At 35.7% G+C, this 19,800-nt stretch overlaps 1 protein-coding gene across 18 annotated transcripts; it reads left to right on the forward strand.

Annotated features, from left to right (window-relative positions):
* The first annotated feature begins 818 nt into the window (after window positions 1–818).
* LOC139898830 (increased DNA methylation 1-like) lies at window positions 819–17,814 on the forward strand. Of its 18 annotated transcripts, XM_071881625.1 has the most exons (15): window positions 819–924; window positions 1,049–1,144; window positions 2,258–2,329; window positions 2,413–2,523; window positions 2,661–2,774; window positions 2,861–3,574; window positions 3,659–3,741; window positions 3,838–3,908; window positions 4,022–4,808; window positions 5,327–5,490; window positions 5,756–5,849; window positions 5,923–5,973; window positions 6,190–6,296; window positions 17,205–17,330; window positions 17,593–17,814. In XM_071881625.1, exons 6-9 carry the CDS (start codon window positions 3,506–3,508, stop codon window positions 4,147–4,149), a joined length of 351 nt encoding a protein of 116 aa, XP_071737726.1. In that variant the 5' UTR covers window positions 819–924; window positions 1,049–1,144; window positions 2,258–2,329; window positions 2,413–2,523; window positions 2,661–2,774; window positions 2,861–3,505; the 3' UTR covers window positions 4,150–4,808; window positions 5,327–5,490; window positions 5,756–5,849; window positions 5,923–5,973; window positions 6,190–6,296; window positions 17,205–17,330; window positions 17,593–17,814. The 18 variants fall into 18 exon arrangements, with proteins under 18 accessions (XP_071737726.1, XP_071737712.1, XP_071737713.1 ...); XM_071881611.1 differs by having other exon boundaries at window positions 5,756–5,973; XM_071881612.1 differs by having other exon boundaries at window positions 5,344–5,490; window positions 5,756–5,973.
* The last annotated feature ends 1,986 nt before the right edge of the window (window positions 17,815–19,800 follow it).

The following is a 19,800-nucleotide window of genomic DNA, read 5'->3' on the forward strand; positions in this document are numbered from 1 at the left end:
ACTCGATAGATTGAATTGGGTTTTGAAACTTTCCAGATAGATTGAATATAAGATTCCTAACATCACTACATTTCTAGATTTTTGAAATTTATTCGAATTTGAAGCTTTAAAAAAAATAAGTCAAGAACAGAGGTAACGAAAAGAAAAAAAAAATTTCTGTTTAAACTCAATCAATTAATCTGTTGTAACGATTTTAATTGATAATGGTGTGAATGATACAGAGAAATTCGGTTGTTTTTATAGCAGAAAGATGTCGACACTCCAGCACACTTAAGAAGAAAAGAAGAAATAAAAAAAAATAATAAAAATAAAAGGCTCGATAAAAAAATAAAGCAGATCACGTTTTGTTTAAAAAAATCAAAAGTAGTTCACAATTTTAGAAGAAAAAAAATTAAAAGCAGTTAGTACATAATTTTTGACTTTTAAATTTTATTTTTAATTGATATTATTATTAAATATATTAATAAATATATTAATAACTAATTAATAGAAGTATTAATAATAATTTGATAATATTATTAATAATAATAAAAGCAATAATAATGATAATAATAATAATAATATTGATAATAATAATATTTTTAATATCATTAATAATAATAGTAATAATAATAATAATGATAATTATCAATTATCAATAATAATAATAATCTATCTATCTATTTATCTATTTATTATTATATTATAATAACAAAGCTAAAAATAAATCATCTAAAATTTAAATCATTCCTCTCATGATTAAAAGACGGGATCTAAATGGAAAAATAGAGGTTCTTCAAAATTCAACTCATTCACAATCAAACACGTTCTTCACGTCCCAGGTTATTCAAAAGAATGAACCCTAATTTCCTCTCAAAAACACACGCCTAACATCAAAATCGTGGATTCTTCCTTCACGTCTCAGGTTCAACCCTAACGTCTCAGGTAAGGTATTCTTATTTCAGTAAGGGTTGCTAAAGGTAGTTCCACCACCACAAATCTTCTTCTAAAATCAAATTCAAAACTAAAGGATTCATCCACTAATTCAATCCGTTTGAGCGTTTAACAGGAAGATGAATGGATGGTCCGGTATAATGAAATATTAGGGTTTCAATCACACGCTCCATCTCAAACAAATTCCAATTTCATTCTCATCTTATTCAAGGTACACAAATCCTATTTTAACAATCTTCAAAAAATCTCATCGTTTGAGTACAATTAAATCGTGTTTGAGAACCATCCCAAGTGGTTGGGGCCCTGAGTTCTTTGCAAGAGGTCTCAGGTTCGAATCCCGTCTGCGACGAATATTTAGTGGTGGCCAGGGATGGGTTGGAAACAGCCAGGGAGTAATCCTGCTGGGCTGCGTACATCAGAGTATGTGGTCGGATTACTCAGCCCTCCCGGGTAGCCCGAACAGGGAAAACCTTCTACCTTTTACCTTTTACCTTTTTAAATCGTGTTTGAGAAGAAGGAATATTGATGGTAAGATTTTTCTGGATTTAGACTCATTATCTGGTTATTGTTAAGGCCTACAAAAATGCTTGCAAAATAGAGATTTCTCTAGCCATGTTGTACGGTTTTTTGATTGATTCCTTCACATTTACAAGTATTGGCATCAGACTAATGGCAATATTATTGTTCATGGATATTTTAAGAACATGCGATAAAAATGCCAATGTTGATATAGTAATGTTGGTGCTTATCATATAATAATGTAGGTGTTTATTATAGTTATGTTCTAACTGAATTTTTTGTGAATAAAATTCATATTATAATTTTCCAGGTTTTCAATTTAACCATTTTTTGATATCTAGATATGTTTGTAGGTTTAACTCATTCACAACTATGTTAGGTACTTCATAGACCTTAGTTTGTATAGCTTGCACGTGGTGTGACCTTTAAGGAATAGAGTTAAAGATGCAATATCTGCTTTAAAAAAAAAAAAATCTGCTTAGATAAAGAGTTTTTGATGCAGTAACTTCTAAAGATTAATGCAGTTGAAGCACACTAGAAAAATAAGTACAATTTGACAGGAAACTATAGTTATTTGCATGTTTAATGTAGTATGTGCTCTAAATGATATGTCCTATTATGGTACTGTATATTGCTAAGAGAACGAGAAATACCGAAAAACCTTCTTATTGATCCTAAAGGAGTGAATGGAATACTAATTAGCAAGCTTGTGAATTGGTTTTAACGACAAATGGTGTACGTTTCTGTTGATTATCGAGCTATTATATTGTTTTTTTTTTTTTTTTTTTTTTTTTTTGTTATGTAGAAGTACATGAAGAAAGACAAGTTGAAGATTTGGCTCACATTGATGGGCATATGAAGGCTTATAAAGCCAAAGGTATAATTGGGAGCTAGCATATCTATGATAAGATATATATAATTTTTACATTCCTTCATAATCCAAGTTGTTTTAATGTACAGGGCCTTATTGAAGGTTCAACTCTTCAGTAGTTGACAAAAGAGAACTTGTGTTTTGTTGTGTTCCATATTATTGATATGAATCCCTTGCAAATGCTTTCTAACTTGACCAAGGTAAATTGGTTAAAGAAGTATATTTAAGTAAACCTTAAATTTTATTTTCATAAACTGTGTTCTCGAAATAACTTTTATCATGCCTTTCAGTTCTGAATCTTTTGACTCTGTATACTAAAATGATAGTTTGATTCTAGAAAAAAGGTCCCCTTCAGAAACCAATAAGTTTGATTCAAGGGCGACCAAGTGTGGGGAAAACAGTCTGTTTTGCATTGATTCGTGATCACATGGCTATGGAAGGCCAAGGCCAGGTAATTTTGGTGCCAGTTTTTTTTTTTCCTAATAAAATGTAGTACGTGAATTATTGAATGATCATAATGATGGACACTTATATCAGGTTCGGGTATGTGCACCTACAGTGTGGTCGTAGTTCAACTCGCAGGCATGATAATTTTCACGGGATTGAAGGTATTGATTATTTATTGCTTTCCATGCTATAATTCATGTTTGCTTTTCACTATTTCTATAGGTGTGCTTATTGATGAATTTACTCAATGAACTAAGCCCGCGTCTTGGTTAGAGCTTTTAAACAGAAACAAAAATGACATGAATGACCAGTTGCAAATTCGATCTTTATGGTCCTGAAGCAATTATGTAATGACACTCGTCATATTAGTCTGCAAGTTTCTTGAAAAAATACAGAAAATGGCGTTACCAAGGTTCAATATTTACTCTGTGGTGTAACGAATAGCATTTTCAATCCAAAAGTACTCTTGCACAAATGTACACTAGCTAACAAACTATGATTTTGAAAATATATATATCGAAAGTAAGAGATTCCCCTTAAATCGGTCAAAACGTAACCATACTGAAGTCCGATAATGCAAGCAGGCCAGAAAAGCTGTTAAGAGCTGCACATACACAATTTAAACAGCCTCATCAACTGTATATAATTATTCAACTGAATGCAATAATTATTATCTAAAAATAAAGTTTTAAGGTTCAAGACTACTTCTGTTTTGAAGAAAGGTTTACTTGGGTAATGCTTTCTCCCCATGGTGGATCCGAAAACGAGCATCGATATGATACCCCAAGCAATTTACAATCTATGGTGAGTACTCTTTTTTGATAATTTACTTGCCGAATTCTCTCTTTAAATTTTGAGCAAAACTATTTTGCTAAATTGTGTGTACAGAAATCGCATGTATTGATGATGAAGGATTTTATACACATGGTCTTGGAGAAAGATGACATGTTACTATGTGTAGCATGCTTAAGGTACTTTGTACAATTTTCCATTATAAGGATAAATTAATAAATTATTACTCATGATAAATGATAGACTTCATGTGATATGTTTGCATTTCAATTCAGGATTCATGGGCAGAAGTTGCAGGTCTGCCCCCTCATTGCAACATCTAGCAAATATCATCGTCAGGGAAGTTGTAAGTTTACTTGGTTAGTTCTTTTATGCAAATGTATTCTCTATTACTAAGTAACATCTTTATGATTAAAGATGTTTGCTGATTTTGGCCACATCTTATATTATGCAATTCAGGTACTTTTTGTGACATTAACCTTACATGTGGAATCACCCACAATTTTTGTCACTTATGTATTCCATCGACGTTTTCGACTTTGGTTTTACTGAGTTCAGTCATTTGCTATGAATTTTCTTCACGTTGATATAGAGCAAATATGGGGGCATTACACAATATAGAAGAGGCTCAAAATCACTTTGAGTAACACAACTATTCAGCCATGGTCAATTACGAGTATTGGTTATTTCAATCCCCTACATCACATAAAGCGTAACATCAAATTCAATGTGTCAGACTCTTATGTACCCCACTTCCAATCTTACACGTGTCCTACACCACTGATTTTCTTTTATTCATTTTTTCTTTTAACCAAAAATACTATAACGCAACACGTGTCCCAGACATATATTATCATAATTTCATTCGTTCATATTACTCCATTCTCTCTCTCCTTCAAACTTCACATAACCAGACCACAAATTCACGCCATCTTTACAGACCTTCAGCAGCAAAATCATATAGGAACATCATAGTATTACTGATCAGAGTTTTACAAATGGATCGGTATCCGTTTGGTATAAACGGCTTAAAATTGGTCTCATACGATTCAGTTCGTACAATCGCTGTGTTGCTCAAGAACCCTAATAAATTCATTCATTTGGTTCAACTTACGATCGATTTATTTATTTTCTATCTCTACGGTTTTTATACTTTGTTCCACAATTCAGACGCCAATTATGCCCTAAATTGAATCTCAGGTATGCCCTAAATTGAATCTCAGCTATGCCCTAAATTGAATCTCAGGTATGTCATTCAACTCTGATTTAGTAACTTAACATTCGTTACTCCTTTAATTGCATCATTCCAACTTTTTAATTCACACAATACTTTGAATTAATCTTCATTCGTTAGTTTCTATTATATATTATATTAAACTGTGTTATATTGTAAATCTTAATATTCATTAATTCTGCGATAATTATGATCATCCTAATAATTTGGTTTGTTATCATTCGAGATTTGAATTTTAAGCATTCCAATCTTATCTATTTCTTTAATGTAGTTGAAAACGTGTTATCTTATATATAAATAAACAAGATTTATTTAATAAAGATATAAAGATGTGTTGGTCATGGACTTCATTGTTATAATATACTGTGTTTTATATGAAGTGCTCAACAAGTGTTTGATAAAATGCCTTAGTGAGCATGTTATTATTTTCTTTTTTTGCTTTGCGAATATAACATATCATTTGATTCATTTGATTTTCAATTTGTGTTACTTCATTATCACAAAATGAGACTACTTTTTTTTTAGCGTAGGTTGTTTTTTTGTACAGTATGCATACCATGATCACACAATGAGACACTTTACATTATTATTTGTGGTGCTTGGAATTCTGAAGCCAGACATTTTCTTAACCTAACAAACCGTAAAATGTGATTCTCTCTTTTACATCATGTGTATAACAGCACCAACTAAATGGGTATGCTTTGATTTCCTTTTATACATATTCTAAAGTGGTTATTATTAGATAATTAGATGGGTCGCACATATCAAGTTTCAAAGTCAACTGTTTATATTATCATAAAAAATAAAAAAAAATTCGTAACAATATTGAGACTATTGTTTTTGTGACTTTTTAAGATGTTAAACAATATTCACAGGCTCACATGCCGTTATGTTTCACGTTATTTCTTCATATTATAGTTTCGGTTTTTTGAATATATTTTGATTTGTGCTACTCGCAGACGATACCAAAAGGGTTTATCATAATATAATACAGTGGCATATATGGAATTGAAGATGTGCTTAGTTCATCAACTGAACCTATCATGATTAGAGGTATATAAAATGGAACTATATGGATGAAGATGCCAAGAAACATTCATGATTGGAAATTATGCAATATAAATAGTTGCAGGGAATGCTAAAGAAGCTGATAAATAACTACTTCCATGAAGGAAAGGTAATAGGCTCTTAATATCACTGCCTTTAATGATTTACACATGTTAATTTAGGAAAAAAAAATGCACACAAGTTTACATCTTTAGTCAACCATGACAAATATGGCAGTTTTATTTCTTATTGAAGTCATATATGTATGAAATTTGATTCTTTGAATATTGGCAACTTTTATATACAAATTGAATACATTTAGTTCTGATGGGGCATTATTTTTCAGCTAATGCGTTGATTTGGTAACCGGTTGAAGGGATGGTTGATATACCATAGGCACAACCTGGTGAACGCATTGATGAATGTGAACTTCTCAAGTTGTTTGTTCAAGAGGTATTTATTTTAGAAAAAATATCATGGTTGGTCCCCAAAGTTTGTACCAAAAATCAAGATGGGACCTAAAGTTTAAATCGATCATAGTTGGTCCTAAGTTTTTAACATTGTACACTGTTGGTCCCACAATTTAACAAGCATTAATACCATCCAGTTAAGTAAATTAAGTGTCAAACAAGTGATGGGCTTTTTTGTCTTTCTACATGTTGCAGTTTTAAACCCTATAAGCTTCTTTTTTTTAAAACCCTATAAGCTACCCCCAAATTTACTTACGGTGTTACTTGTCAGACCCTGATATGAGGTATTGATCGGAGTCGAATGATGTTTCTTTGAAAATAATGGATATACAAACTGGAGATGCATATGACAGTATTAATATTATTGTCATGTGGGGTTAATTTCATGAAAATATAGTCATTTTTAAGTAAGTTCTGTTATAGGAGTAGGTAACAAACATTTTTTTTGGTCAGACATCCAACAACCACATGTTTGAGATGCACCTTAAATACGGCTATCCCAAGACCAGTTGGTTGCTTTAAGGCACTGTTGCAAAACACCCTGTCTCGAGCCGTTGCGACGGTTTGATGACTAGCCCGTCCCGTCTCGAAGAAAACAGTCTAATATGACAGTCAACGGTCAAAATTCGGATCAAAGTTGAAAAACAATCAGGTCAAAGTCTCTCAAAATTCGAAAAAGCCAGAAAGTCGGTAAAATCGGTCAAATTTGTCGTATTTTAGTTTGAATTTTCTATATTATATTGACGGTGATAGCGATTATGGGTACAAATTAGTCAGTTAAAGTTTTTGGCTTTAAAATATGTACACATATACACATTTATATACTTATATATTTAAAAGTCAACTATGGTCAACGTCCGTCTCGACCCCCGTCTCGACCCCGTCTCGAACGTTTCGACCTTTTTAGGACCCGACCGTCTCGACCCCGTCTCACGTCTTTTGCAACCTTGCTTTAAGGTATTCTGACAGGTTATCAGGTCACCCTAATATTTGAATAAACTATCGCATTGCCTAGCTAATATAAATGCTGTTCCAATCTACTCATACCTTATGTAGCGACCCGAACAAATCGTCATTGACGGCGCCGTCTACTTAGGTCCCGTTACGTGGTCATAAGTCTTTAAAACAACGTTTGACCAAAAGATATGTCGCATTCATTTCAAATGTAAAGATTGTTCAAAGTTTACAAGAATAGTTCCACCACAAGTTACGATACAAAGTTTTAAGTACAAATGAAACTTATGCGACACAATTTAAAAGTATCCAAAAGACGCTCCATGTATGCATATATACTCGACATCCAATGCAAGTATCAAAATAATGAGCGGAAGCATATATCATGTATCGTTCAAGGACCTGAGAAAAACATAGAAATCTGTCAACGAAAACGTTGGTGAAATCATAGGTTTAAGTAAGTAAGTACAAGTGAACCACAAGATTTGCATCAATGAAATAATAGTAATACATTCCAAAAGTTTGTTTCACGAGCACCCAATTATCAATGCTTAACATTTCTCCCATTGAACCCCATCACTTAGTGCTAGAACATACACTGTTTCTCGAAAATATATTTCATTCGTAAACGGTAGCGGACCGTTTGAATGAGGGTTTGTCAAACCCATATGGATCCATACAACATAAGTTCTCGCTTACACCCGGCAAGTGTAACTAATGATAATCGAATTGAGGATTTTGTTCTAAACTCGTATGTAGAATGTTTGTTTTCCTGTACTTGTGTTCACTTAGTAAAGAAATGTTTATGCTTTCTCATCCCAAATGTAAGTTCAAAAAGAGTAAAAGTGGGACTATGATCTCACCTTGAGTGCACGAGTAGTAAAGTACTTCAACAAGTAAACGTGTGCAAAGAACAATGCTAGTCTTGACCTAAACAATAGGTTGTATCAATAACGGTAAACACGATAGGTCAAAGATGTTCAATTAGTCCTATGGCTCGTTAAGACTCGATCATAATAGCATGTGAATCAAATTGTCATGTTTCATGCAAGGTACAAGTATAAAAACATGTTAGAACGATTGCACAAATATTTGGTTAAGTTTGATTAAAAGTCAACTTGGTCGGGTCAAAGTCAACGAAAAAGTCAACATGTTCGGGTCGGGTCCCGAACTATTTTTCTGAGGTTTTTAATCATATATGAGCATGTTAGAACAAGTTTCATGTGAATCGGAGGTCCGTAGTATGCCAAACATTTTTCGTATTTTGGACATGGAGGTCAGAACCTGACCACGGCATATGCCGCGCCGCGGCCAGAGGTTTCGGGAATCCAATTCTCACATATGATATGCCGTTTTGAAGGTAATGAGGCATACATTACAACTAAACACTAACAATTAACATTCCATGGCATTCAAGCATCCAAAAATTCATGTCAAGAACCATCAAACCCTAGTCAAACATCTCAAAATCAATAATCATGCTTTTGAAGTTTTCTTAATCAACATACACATCAAATTGAAGCTAGTGATACTAGGAACACAATTAGAACATGAACTTTTAGCATCTAACAACATATGATCATCCAAAATTCAAGAACAACACACCAAAAGTCAAGTTCATGCTAGTTATACTAAAACAACGAGATCGAGCATACAAATTACATACACGACATCACAATGAGCCATAGACACTAACTAACACCATTTCAAGTCAAAAACACGAATTTAGAGAAATCTAGAGTTTTAGAAATGTTACCCAAACGAGATGAAGTTGGTACCAAAATGAAGAGGATGAAGAGAGGATCACGAATATGTAATTTATTTTGTTGTAAGCCTCCTAGGTCGAATTTAGATGATGATTGAATGAATTTGGTAAATGTGTGTGTGTTCTTGTTAGAGAGAAAGAGAGAGAGAGGGAGATGGTTGAATGGTGGTGATTGGGGTGGACTAGTTGACCTAGTCAACTAGTTTGCCCCGTGTCAATTTTAGTCCCTCGAGTTTGTAGTCGGGTGCGGAAAATACCTAAACGGAATATTTTAAAACGCGTATTAACGGGAGATGTTATAAACATATAACGGAGTTTAAATTAGTATAATGGAAAAGTAAATGGAAAAAGGCGGGATGTTACATTACCTACTCCTTAAAAGAAATTTCGTCCCGAAATTTAAGTGGGCGTAGTAGTCGTTGTTTCTTCCTCGAGATCTTGCGTTTCTGAATTCACGAATAGATGAGGATACTTCCTTTGCATTTGATCTTGTCTTTCCCAAGTAAACTCGGGTCCCCTTTTGGCGTTCCAACGGACTTTAACAATCGGGATTCGGCTTTGTTTCAATGTCTTGACGGAGGTGTCCACAATTTCAACCGGTTCCTCCACAAAATGAAGTTTGTCATCAATAGTAAGTTCCTCGAGAGGGATGACGATATCGGGTTCGGCAAGACACTTTTTCAAGTTAGATACATGGAAGGTAGGATGAACGGAACTCAGTTGAGACGGAATATCTAAACGATAAGCAACGGTTCCAATACGCTCCAAGATTTCGAAAGGACCAATATACCGCGGATTTAGCTTCCCGCGTTTCCCAAAACGGATTACACCCTTTCGAGGTGCGACTTTTAACATTACTAGGTCACCGACTTGAAATTCAAGATCGTTGCGTCGTTTGTCGGTATAGCTCTTTTGACGACTTCGGGCCGTCCTAAGCCTATCTCGGATTTGAACGATTTTCTCGGTGGTTTCGTGAATGAGTTCGGGTCCGGTGATTTGTACGTCGCCTACCTCGGCCCAACAAAGAGGTGAACGACATTTGCGGCCATATAGCGCTTCAAAAGGTACGGCTTTAATACTCGCGTGATAACTATTGTTATAAGAGAACTCGGCGAGAGGTAAGTGCTTGTCCCAAGCTTTTCCGAAATCAACCACGCAAGCTCGTAACATGTCTTCCAAGGTTTGAATTGTACGTTCGCTTTGTCCATCGGTTTGAGGATGATATGCGGTGCTCATGTCTAAACGCGTTCCCAACGCTTCTTGCAATGTACGCCAAAATCTAGAAACGAAACGGCCATCTCGGTCGGAGATAATCGATAAAGGTACACCGTGTCGGGCTACGATCTCCTTAATGTAAAGTTGTGCAAGTTTCTCCATTTTGTCCGTTTCTTTCATGGCCAGGAAGTGTGCGGATTTGGTGAGACGGTCAACAATAACCCAAATGGTATCATAACCGCCCGACGTTTTTGGTAGTTTGGTGATAAAATCCATCGTGATCCTTTCCCACTTCCATTGCGGGATCTCGGGTTGTTGAAGTAATCCGGACGGTCTTTGGTGTTCGGCTTTGACTTTGGAACATGTCAAACACTTGGAAACATAAGTAGCTACGTCCCTTTTGATGCTCGGCCACCAATATAGTTGTTTAAGGTCGTGGTACATCTTATTGGCACCGGGGTGAATCGAGTATCGTGACTTATGGGCTTCATCTAAAATAAGGCTTCGTAGGTCCCCATAACTAGGCACCCAAATCCTTCCGGCGTAATATCGGAGTCCGGTCTCCCTAATTTCGAATCGAGAGACGAGAATGTTCAAGAGCTCGTGTGAAAGGTTTTCATCCTTGAGAGCCTCATCTTGGGCTACCCGAATTTGGCTATTAAGGTTTGTGTGGATGGTGATGTTTAAGGCTCGGACACGAAGAGGCACCGCTCTTTCTTTTCGACTTAAGGCATCGGCTACTACGTTTGCCTTCCCGGGATGGTAACGAAGCTCGCAATCGTAATCGTTCAAAGTTTCAATCCACCGTCGTTGTCTCATGTTTAGTTGCTTTTGATCAAAAATGTGTTGGAGACTTTTGTGGTTGGTAAAGATAGTACTCTTGGTTCCATAAAGATAGTGTCTCCACATTTTAAGTGCAAAGACAACGGCTCCGAGTTCGAGATCATGCGTCGTGTAGTTTCGTTCATGAATTTTGAGTTGTCGGGAGGCATAAGCAATGACTTTCTTTCGTTGCATCAATACACACCCAAAACCATGTTTCGAGGCATCGCAATATACAACAAAATCATCATTGCCTTCGGGAAGTGACAAGATAGGAGCGGTGGTTAGCTTTGTCTTCAAGATTTGAAACGCGGATTCTTGCTCGGTCGCCCAAATGAATTTCTTTCCCTTGTGAGTTAATGCGGTTAGAGGACGTGCAACCAAAGAGAAGTTTTCGATGAATCTACGATAGTACCCGGCGAGACCCAAGAATTGACGAATGTGAGTAGGAGTGGTAGGAGTCTCCCATTTGCTAATGGCTTCGATTTTTGTTGGATCGACTTTAATACCTTGGTCACTTACAACATGACCAAGAAATTGAACTTCCTTTAACCAAAATTCACACTTGGAGAATTTGGCATAGAGTTGTTCTTGTCTTAAAAGTTCAAGCACAAGTCGGAGGTGTTCCTCGTGTTCTTCTTCGCTTTTTGAATAGACCAATATATCATCGATGAACACAATAACGAATTTATCGAGATACGGTTTGCACACGCGGTTCATAAGATCCATGAACACCGCCGGGGCGTTAGTGAGACCAAATGGCATGACGAGGAATTCATAACTACCATAACGAGTCCGGAAAGCGGTTTTGGAGACATCTTCCCCCTTAACCCTTAATTGATGATAACCCGAGCGGAGATCGATTTTCGAATATACACAAGACCCTTGTAGTTGATCAAAGAGGTCATCGATGCGAGGAAGAGGATATCGGTTCTTAACCGTCAATTTATTTAGTTCACGATAATCAATGCACATTCGTAGGGATCCGTCTTTCTTTTTAACAAACAAAATCGGAGCGCCCCATGGTGAATGGCTAGGTTGGATAAAACCACGATCAAGTAGTTCTTGGATTTGACTTTGCAATTCTTGCATTTCGGATGGAGCGAGTCTATATGGTGCACGTGCTACGGGTGCGGCTCCCGGGATAAGATCGATTTGGAATTCTACCGGTCGATGAGCTGGAAGACCCGGCAATTCGTCGGGAAATACATCGGAAAAGTCACTAACAATTGGCACATCATCGATATGCTTATCATCGGACTCGACTTTCTTAACGTGGGCAAGGATCGCAAAACAACCCTTACGGAGTAGTTTTCTAACTTTAAGGCACGAAACGAGGTTGAGTCTGGTGCAAATCTTATCGCCATAAACAATCAAAGGTTCACCATTCTCGATAGGAATTCGGATTGCGTTAAGATCACAAAGGATGTGAGATTTCGTTTTGACTAACCAATTCATACCGATTATTACATCAAAGCTTCCTAGTTCTATGGGTATCAAGTCAATTTCAAATTCCTTACCCAAAATGTTTAACGTACACCCCCGGTAATATGTGTCGGCACTTAATAGTTTCTCGTTAGCCACTTCAATGGTATAAGTGGTATCTAATGGAAGAGGTGGAGTGCTAAAAGAATGAGTCAAAGTTTTGGATACAAAGCATTTATCGGCACCCGAATCGAATAAGCAAGAGACATAAGAATTGTTGAGAAGAAACGTACCCGTGACTAGTTCAGTGTCATCCCGGGCTTCCTCGGTGTTGATGTTGAAAGCTCGGCCGCGCCTATCGGGGTTATCTTTCCTCTTCGGGCATGCATTTCTATAATGGCCCGTTTGGCCACATTCGTAACAAGTGCCCGTCTTTGGTGCATTGGGCCACTTTCGAGCGACGGGAGTGGCACTTTTACAATCGTTGGCCTTATGACCAATTCCTTGGCACCGATGGCAAATTAGCTTACTACATTCGCCAAAGTGATGTTTGTTGCATTTGTTGCAAAGAGGTAGAATTCCGGCATAACCCTTCTTGCCGTCGGAGGTGAAAGATTTCTTGGCAAAGTTGTTGTTGCTTGATTGGGGAGCTTCCCATTTTCTTTTGTTGTTACCCGACTTGTCCTCGGCTTTAGGTGCCGGTACTACGATTTCGTCCACTGTCTCTATCAATTTGCGGGCCATGTTCAAAGCTTCTTGATGATTAGGGGGTTTGGATGACATTACTCCGTGTTTGATGCTCTTTGGAAGACCATCCATGTAAAGTTCAACCCTTAAAGCTTCGGGGTTCACAAGATTTGGGCACATCAAGGCTAGTTCGGAAAATCGTTGATTATAAGCCTTGAGATCATTTCCGATCGCCTTTAAAGTTCTTAGCTCTTGTTCGAGCCTTCGGGTTTCTTCACGAGGGAAATATTCGACAATCATCTTTTCCCTCAAGTCGGCCCAAGAGAGGGCGTGAGCTTCATCGGTACCCACCGATTGTACATAAGTATTCCACCATGTAAGAGCGACACCGGCGAAGGTGTGAGTGGAGTATTTGACCTTGTCTTGGTCCCGACAACCGCTTATGCTAAAGACGGCTTCCGTTTGCTCAAACCATCGGGTGAGCACGACCGGTCCCCCGGTTCCATCAAAAGTGTGAGGTTTGCACCCCATGAAAGCTTTATAGGAGCATCCCTCGTTTGAGTTTCCGGCTCCATTGTTGTTGTTGTTGTTGTTGTGGTTGTTATTATTATTGTTGTTGGATGAGTGACCGACCATGGCCGCATCTACGACGGTGGCTATCATCCGTTCGAGAGCTTGTTCGGGAGTTTCATTGCGGCGTACACGACGAGGAGCCATTGTTCCTTCAAGACACAAGAATATCATTGATTAGTATTCTCAATAATACTAACCGTGATATAGAATAAAGATAAAGAGAAGTTTTTCCTCGACTCGCCTTAAATTCTTTATGCCATAATGTCGGAACATTCATATGAGTCACCGTAATATAATTCCGGAAATTATATTACCCTGATTCATATGTGCATTCGACATCATTTCATATAGTCAAGGTGGCGCGTCAATCAAATTAAACAACGTGAGATTAAGATGAACTAAGAGTAGATATGAGTAGAAGCGTTCGAGTATAAATGCACAAGTAGTCAAGTAATTCCTACTTCAAGTCTATATGCCGGTTGTAGTCTAGACTCACCAATGTACCCTATGACTCGAGGTTGACACCAATGAACTCTAAATCCCTACAACCAACGCTCTGATACCATCTGTAGCGACCCGAACAAATCGTCATTGACGGCGCCGTCTACTTAGGTCCCGTTACGTGGTCATAAGTCTTTAAAACAACGTTTGACCAAAAGATATGTCGCATTCATTTCAAATGTAAAGATTGTTCAAAGTTTACAAGAATAGTTCCACCACAAGTTACGATACAAAGTTTTAAGTACAAATGAAACTTATGCGACACAATTTAAAAGTATCCAAAAGACGCTCCATGTATGCATATATACTCGACATCCAATGCAAGTATCAAAATAATGAGCGGAAGCATATATCATGTATCGTTCAAGGACCTGAGAAAAACATAGAAATCTGTCAACGAAAACGTTGGTGAAATCATAGGTTTAAGTAAGTAAGTACAAGTGAACCACAAGATTTGCATCAATGAAATAATAGTAATACATTCCAAAAGTTTGTTTCACGAGCACCCAATTATCAATGCTTAACATTTCTCCCATTGAACCCCATCACTTAGTGCTAGAACATACACTGTTTCTCGAAAATATATTTCATTCGTAAACGGTAGCGAACCGTTTGAATGAGGGTTTGTCAAACCCATATGGATCCATACAACATAAGTTCTCGCTTACACCCGGCAAGTGTAACTAATGATAATCGAATTGAGGATTTTGTTCTAAACTCGTATGTAGAATGTTTGTTTTCCTGTACTTGTGTTCACTTAGTAAAGAAATGTTTATGCTTTCTCATCCCAAATGTAAGTTCAAAAAGAGTAAAAGTGGGACTATGATCTCACCTTGAGTGCACGAGTAGTAAAGTACTTCAACAAGTAAACGTGTGCAAAGAACAATGCTAGTCTTGACCTAAACAATAGGTTGTATCAATAACGGTAAACACGATAGGTCAAAGATGTTCAATTAGTCCTATGGCTCGTTAAGACTCGATCATAATAGCATGTGAATCAAATTGTCATGTTTCATGCAAGGTACAAGTATAAAAACATGTTAGAACGATTGCACAAATATTTGGTTAAGTTTGATTAAAAGTCAACTTGGTCGGGTCAAAGTCAACGAAAAAGTCAACATGTTCGGGTCGGGTCCCGAACTATTTTTCTGAGGTTTTTAATCATATATGAGCATGTTAGAACAAGTTTCATGTGAATCGGAGGTCCGTAGTATGCCAAACATTTTTCGTATTTTGGACATGGAGGTCAGAACCTGACCACGGCATATGCCGCGCCGCGGCCAGAGGTGTCGCGCCGCGACATTAGGCGTGGCCTGGTACCTGGTCAGTTTCAAATGTTCAAGTCTTGGTCAAAACTTCAAACAACCATAAAACGCAAACCGTAAACAACTAGAAGGCGTATCTTATACCGTTGGAAAGCTCTTTTGACAAGGAACACAACTAAACATGTATCATCAATCAAAAACATCATTTTCAACAACCGATTTCTCGTCAAGTGATCAATAAAAGTCTATTTTCAAATTTTCAAGTTCATCAAATGCATTTTGAGTTTCGGGAATCCAATTCTCACATATGATATGCCGTTTTGAAGGTAATGAGGCATACATTACAACTAAACACTAACAATTAACATTCCATGGCATTCAAGCATCCAAAAATTCATGTCAAGAACCATCAAACCCTAGTCAAACATCTCAAAATCAATAATCATGCTTTTGAAGTTTTCTTAATCAACCTACACATCAAATTGAAGATAGTGATACTAGGAACACAATTAGAACATGAACTTTTAACATCTAACAACATATGATCATCCAAAATTCAAGAACAACACACCAAAAGTCAAGTTCATGCTAGTTATACTAAAACAACGAGATCGAGCATACAAATTACATACACGACATCACAATGAGCCATAGACACTAACTAACACCATTTCAAGTCAAAAACACGAATTTAGAGAAATCTAGAGTTTTAGAAATGTTACCCAAACGAGATGAAGTTGGTACCAAAATGAAGAGGATGAAGAGAGGATCACGAATATGTAATTTATTTTGTTGTAAGCCTCCTAGGTCGAATTTAGATGATGATTGAATGAATTTGGTAAATGTGTGTGTGTTCTTGTTAGAGAGAAAGAGAGAGAGAGGGAGATGGTTGAATGGTGGTGATTGGGGTGGACTAGTTGACCTAGTCAACTAGTTTGCCCCGTGTCAATTTTAGTCCCTCGAGTTTGTAGTCGGGTGCGGAAAATACCTAAACGGAATATTTTAAAACGCGTATTAACGGGAGATGTTATAAACATATAACGGAGTTTAAATTAGTATAACGGAAAAGTAAATGGAAAAAGGCGGGATGTTACACCTTATACCTTTTGTTCGAAGTTGTTCACATTTTAGAATATACGGAGTAAATGTATAAATGCTGTTCCAATCTACTCATACCTTATACCTTTTGTTCGAAGTTGTTCACATTTTAGAATATACGGAGTAATGTTTAGTGTATATGATCTATTCTAGATGTATTTTTTCCCTTGTGCTCCAGTCCCTAATAACAGTAGGGTTTGAGAACACCGTAACTAAATTGGGGATTTTATTTTAGGTTAATTTGGTAGTTTATATACTCACGAAATAAAATAGGGTTTAAAACTGCAACATGTAAAAAGACGAAAAAGCCCATCACATTTTTAACACATATTTCACTTAACTGTATGATAATAACGTTTGTTAAATCATGGGACCAACCGTGTACAATTTTAAAAACTTGGGACTAACCATGATCGATTTAAACTTTAGGTCTCATCTTGATTTTTGGTACAAACTTTGGGGACCAACCATGATATTTTTTCTTTATTTTAGGTCCTAAAGTTTGTTAATTATCTGCAATATTGAAGTTAAAATGTGTCTGATGAGTAAACCTTTAATTGCATTTTTTTTTTTTTTTTTTTGGCAGGGAGATCAACTTGAAGAATATCAACCACCTTGTGAAGTGCAAAGTCATAAAGCTACTATAGAGATTAAGAGTCGTTATAATGGGAAAGTTGCTAACGTTTTGCATATTCTCGGTGATATTATAAAGGTATTACTAATAATATTTCCAAGGTTAATTTTGTTCTAATTAACTCAATATTGTATAATAAAATTGAATTGATAATATTATGCAGAGATTTTCTTTCTTACAAATGGAGGTATGGAAACATATACGGATATAATAAAAAATTCATTAGAAGAAGCAATGAAGTTGTAGGCATTTTATAGTTAGGGATTATATCAACCCTTTATGAAGTTTATAACTATTTATGAAATTCACATGATCACCTGATTTGTATGTCTTCTTTCAGGTTATCGAATGTCTGTTAAGGATGGAGGAATAACCATAGTTTTGCTGAAATGTTGACTTTCAAAAGTCAACTAATTATGGATTTGAAAGCTATATGGGGGTGAACACATTTCGTATATAGATGGAATTGGTGATACAAGGTATACAAGCAGTTGAAACATCAAGGTTGGTTTAAGATGGAAATAGAATAAGTTCTCTTATCAACCTCATTCGTTTCATTTATGTAAAACATCTATACATATATAAAGAGTGACTCCTTTTGTCAATAAATGAGTCCCATAAATCCTTTTACTAATCAAAGAAAAATAAATAAATTATTAACTTAAATGTTTTAACCCTATCTTATGATAATAACTTACACGGAGTAGTAAATAATGTTCGTAAATATGCAAGTTATAAAAGATGAAACATTGCATGTTAATTACATTAAAATGGTATAGTGTAAACTGATAAGAGGGAATGTCAAAAGAATAAGAAATTAAAAGTATTAAGTAGCTCATTCAAACCCCATGAAATGTTCAGACTATCTAACCCACATGATATGTATGTTGCATGATTAAGGATTTAAGGTAATTTTGGTCGTAACTATTTTCAACTTGAATCTACATATGTTGTATGTCGTTTGTTTGATATTGATTTACATATTTATAAATTATTTTTTTATCTACTGTATTTATATAATGTAGAGGAAGCTTAATCAAAGATGAGAGTGTGAAATCAATGATCCGGCGTTCAAACGAATCATGTTAACTAACTAGCGGTATATATTGTTTTTAATTGTAAGTAATGATATGTTTTATTGTGGTTGAGTATGTGATTAAGGTAATTTTTACACGCTATATATAGTTTTTAATTGTAAGTAATGATATGTTTTATTGTGGGTGAGTATGTGATTAAGGTAATTTTTACCGTAACTATTTTCATCTTGATTCGACATCTGTTGTATGTCGTTTGGTAGATATTGATTTACATATTTATATATTTTTGTTTGATTTGCTTTATTTATTCAATACAAATGATACTTAATTAAAGATGAAAGTGTGAAACAATCATGTTAAGGAATTAGCGACATATATTGTTGTCAGTTGTAAGTAATATGTTTTATTATGGTTGAATATACATATTATTAATTAGTTTGAATGTTTTACTCTCTTCTCCATTAGTTAAAAATACTCAGTAGTGGCAAACGATTGAGAAATTATTAATTGAATTTTGACAACCTATTTCCTCGATCATCACAATCATACGCATTAGCTAAAATAAGAAGGAAAGGCATATGATGCGAATTGTATTCCATAACATGTTGCGGTCAACACCTTCAAACAAGATTCACAACTAAAATGAACGCGTATTGAAGGTATGTCATGTAGACTATGTTAGAAATTTTGTACATGATTTTATTCAAAACACCTCAAATTATTACTAGATGCTTTACTTCTCTATACATGAATTTTAATTAGGGTGGAATGATAATAATGGGTGCATGAGGTAAAGGTTGAGTAGCAAATCAAAAGACAAATAAATCACTTTTGGTTGACATCGAACACATGTCTAGCCATTTTACTAAAAAACTTATTCAACTAAGGTGTCTTTTAGATTACAAGATTTGAATAATATGTAACTTTGAAAATTCCGTTTAACAAACTCAACCCAAATTACCCTATTCCATTTTATCTAATCATTTTGTTACAAACATTAAAAAGTTATAATTTCTCCCTTGAAACTTAAAGAGCATGCTTTTTTGGATGTAGACATGCCGTAGATCCGACTTTTAGCTTTCAACTCATGTATTACATGATGTTGTTTATATGATAGTAAAAGATATGTGAGTCAAAACACATAAGAATACACAAAACATCCTAAATTGTTTGAGCTAAAATAATAGATCGAGTACACTTGAAGTGGTCTTAAAACAAAAACATAAATTTTTAACCATCATAGTGTCATACTAGCGTTTATATGTTGTTTGAATATTACAAACCCAACCTCTTATCCATATTCCCCCCCCCCCCCACACACACACACACACTATTGATTCATATTATTTTTCGTCCTTTAAGATAACCTGCTACCTATTTTCCTTTTCAAACATGGGGATGCAAGTTTAAAGTAACATTATGGGAAAGTTTCAAAATATCTCTTAAGTCTCGGAGTTGCGGATTTTACTCTAACAGTTTGTCTTCAATGACTATCATGTATTACTATCACA

The sequence above is a fragment of the Rutidosis leptorrhynchoides genome, chromosome 3 (assembly GCF_046630445.1).
Source record: "Rutidosis leptorrhynchoides isolate AG116_Rl617_1_P2 chromosome 3, CSIRO_AGI_Rlap_v1, whole genome shotgun sequence".
In the NCBI taxonomy this organism is placed as follows: domain Eukaryota; kingdom Viridiplantae; phylum Streptophyta; class Magnoliopsida; order Asterales; family Asteraceae; genus Rutidosis; species Rutidosis leptorrhynchoides.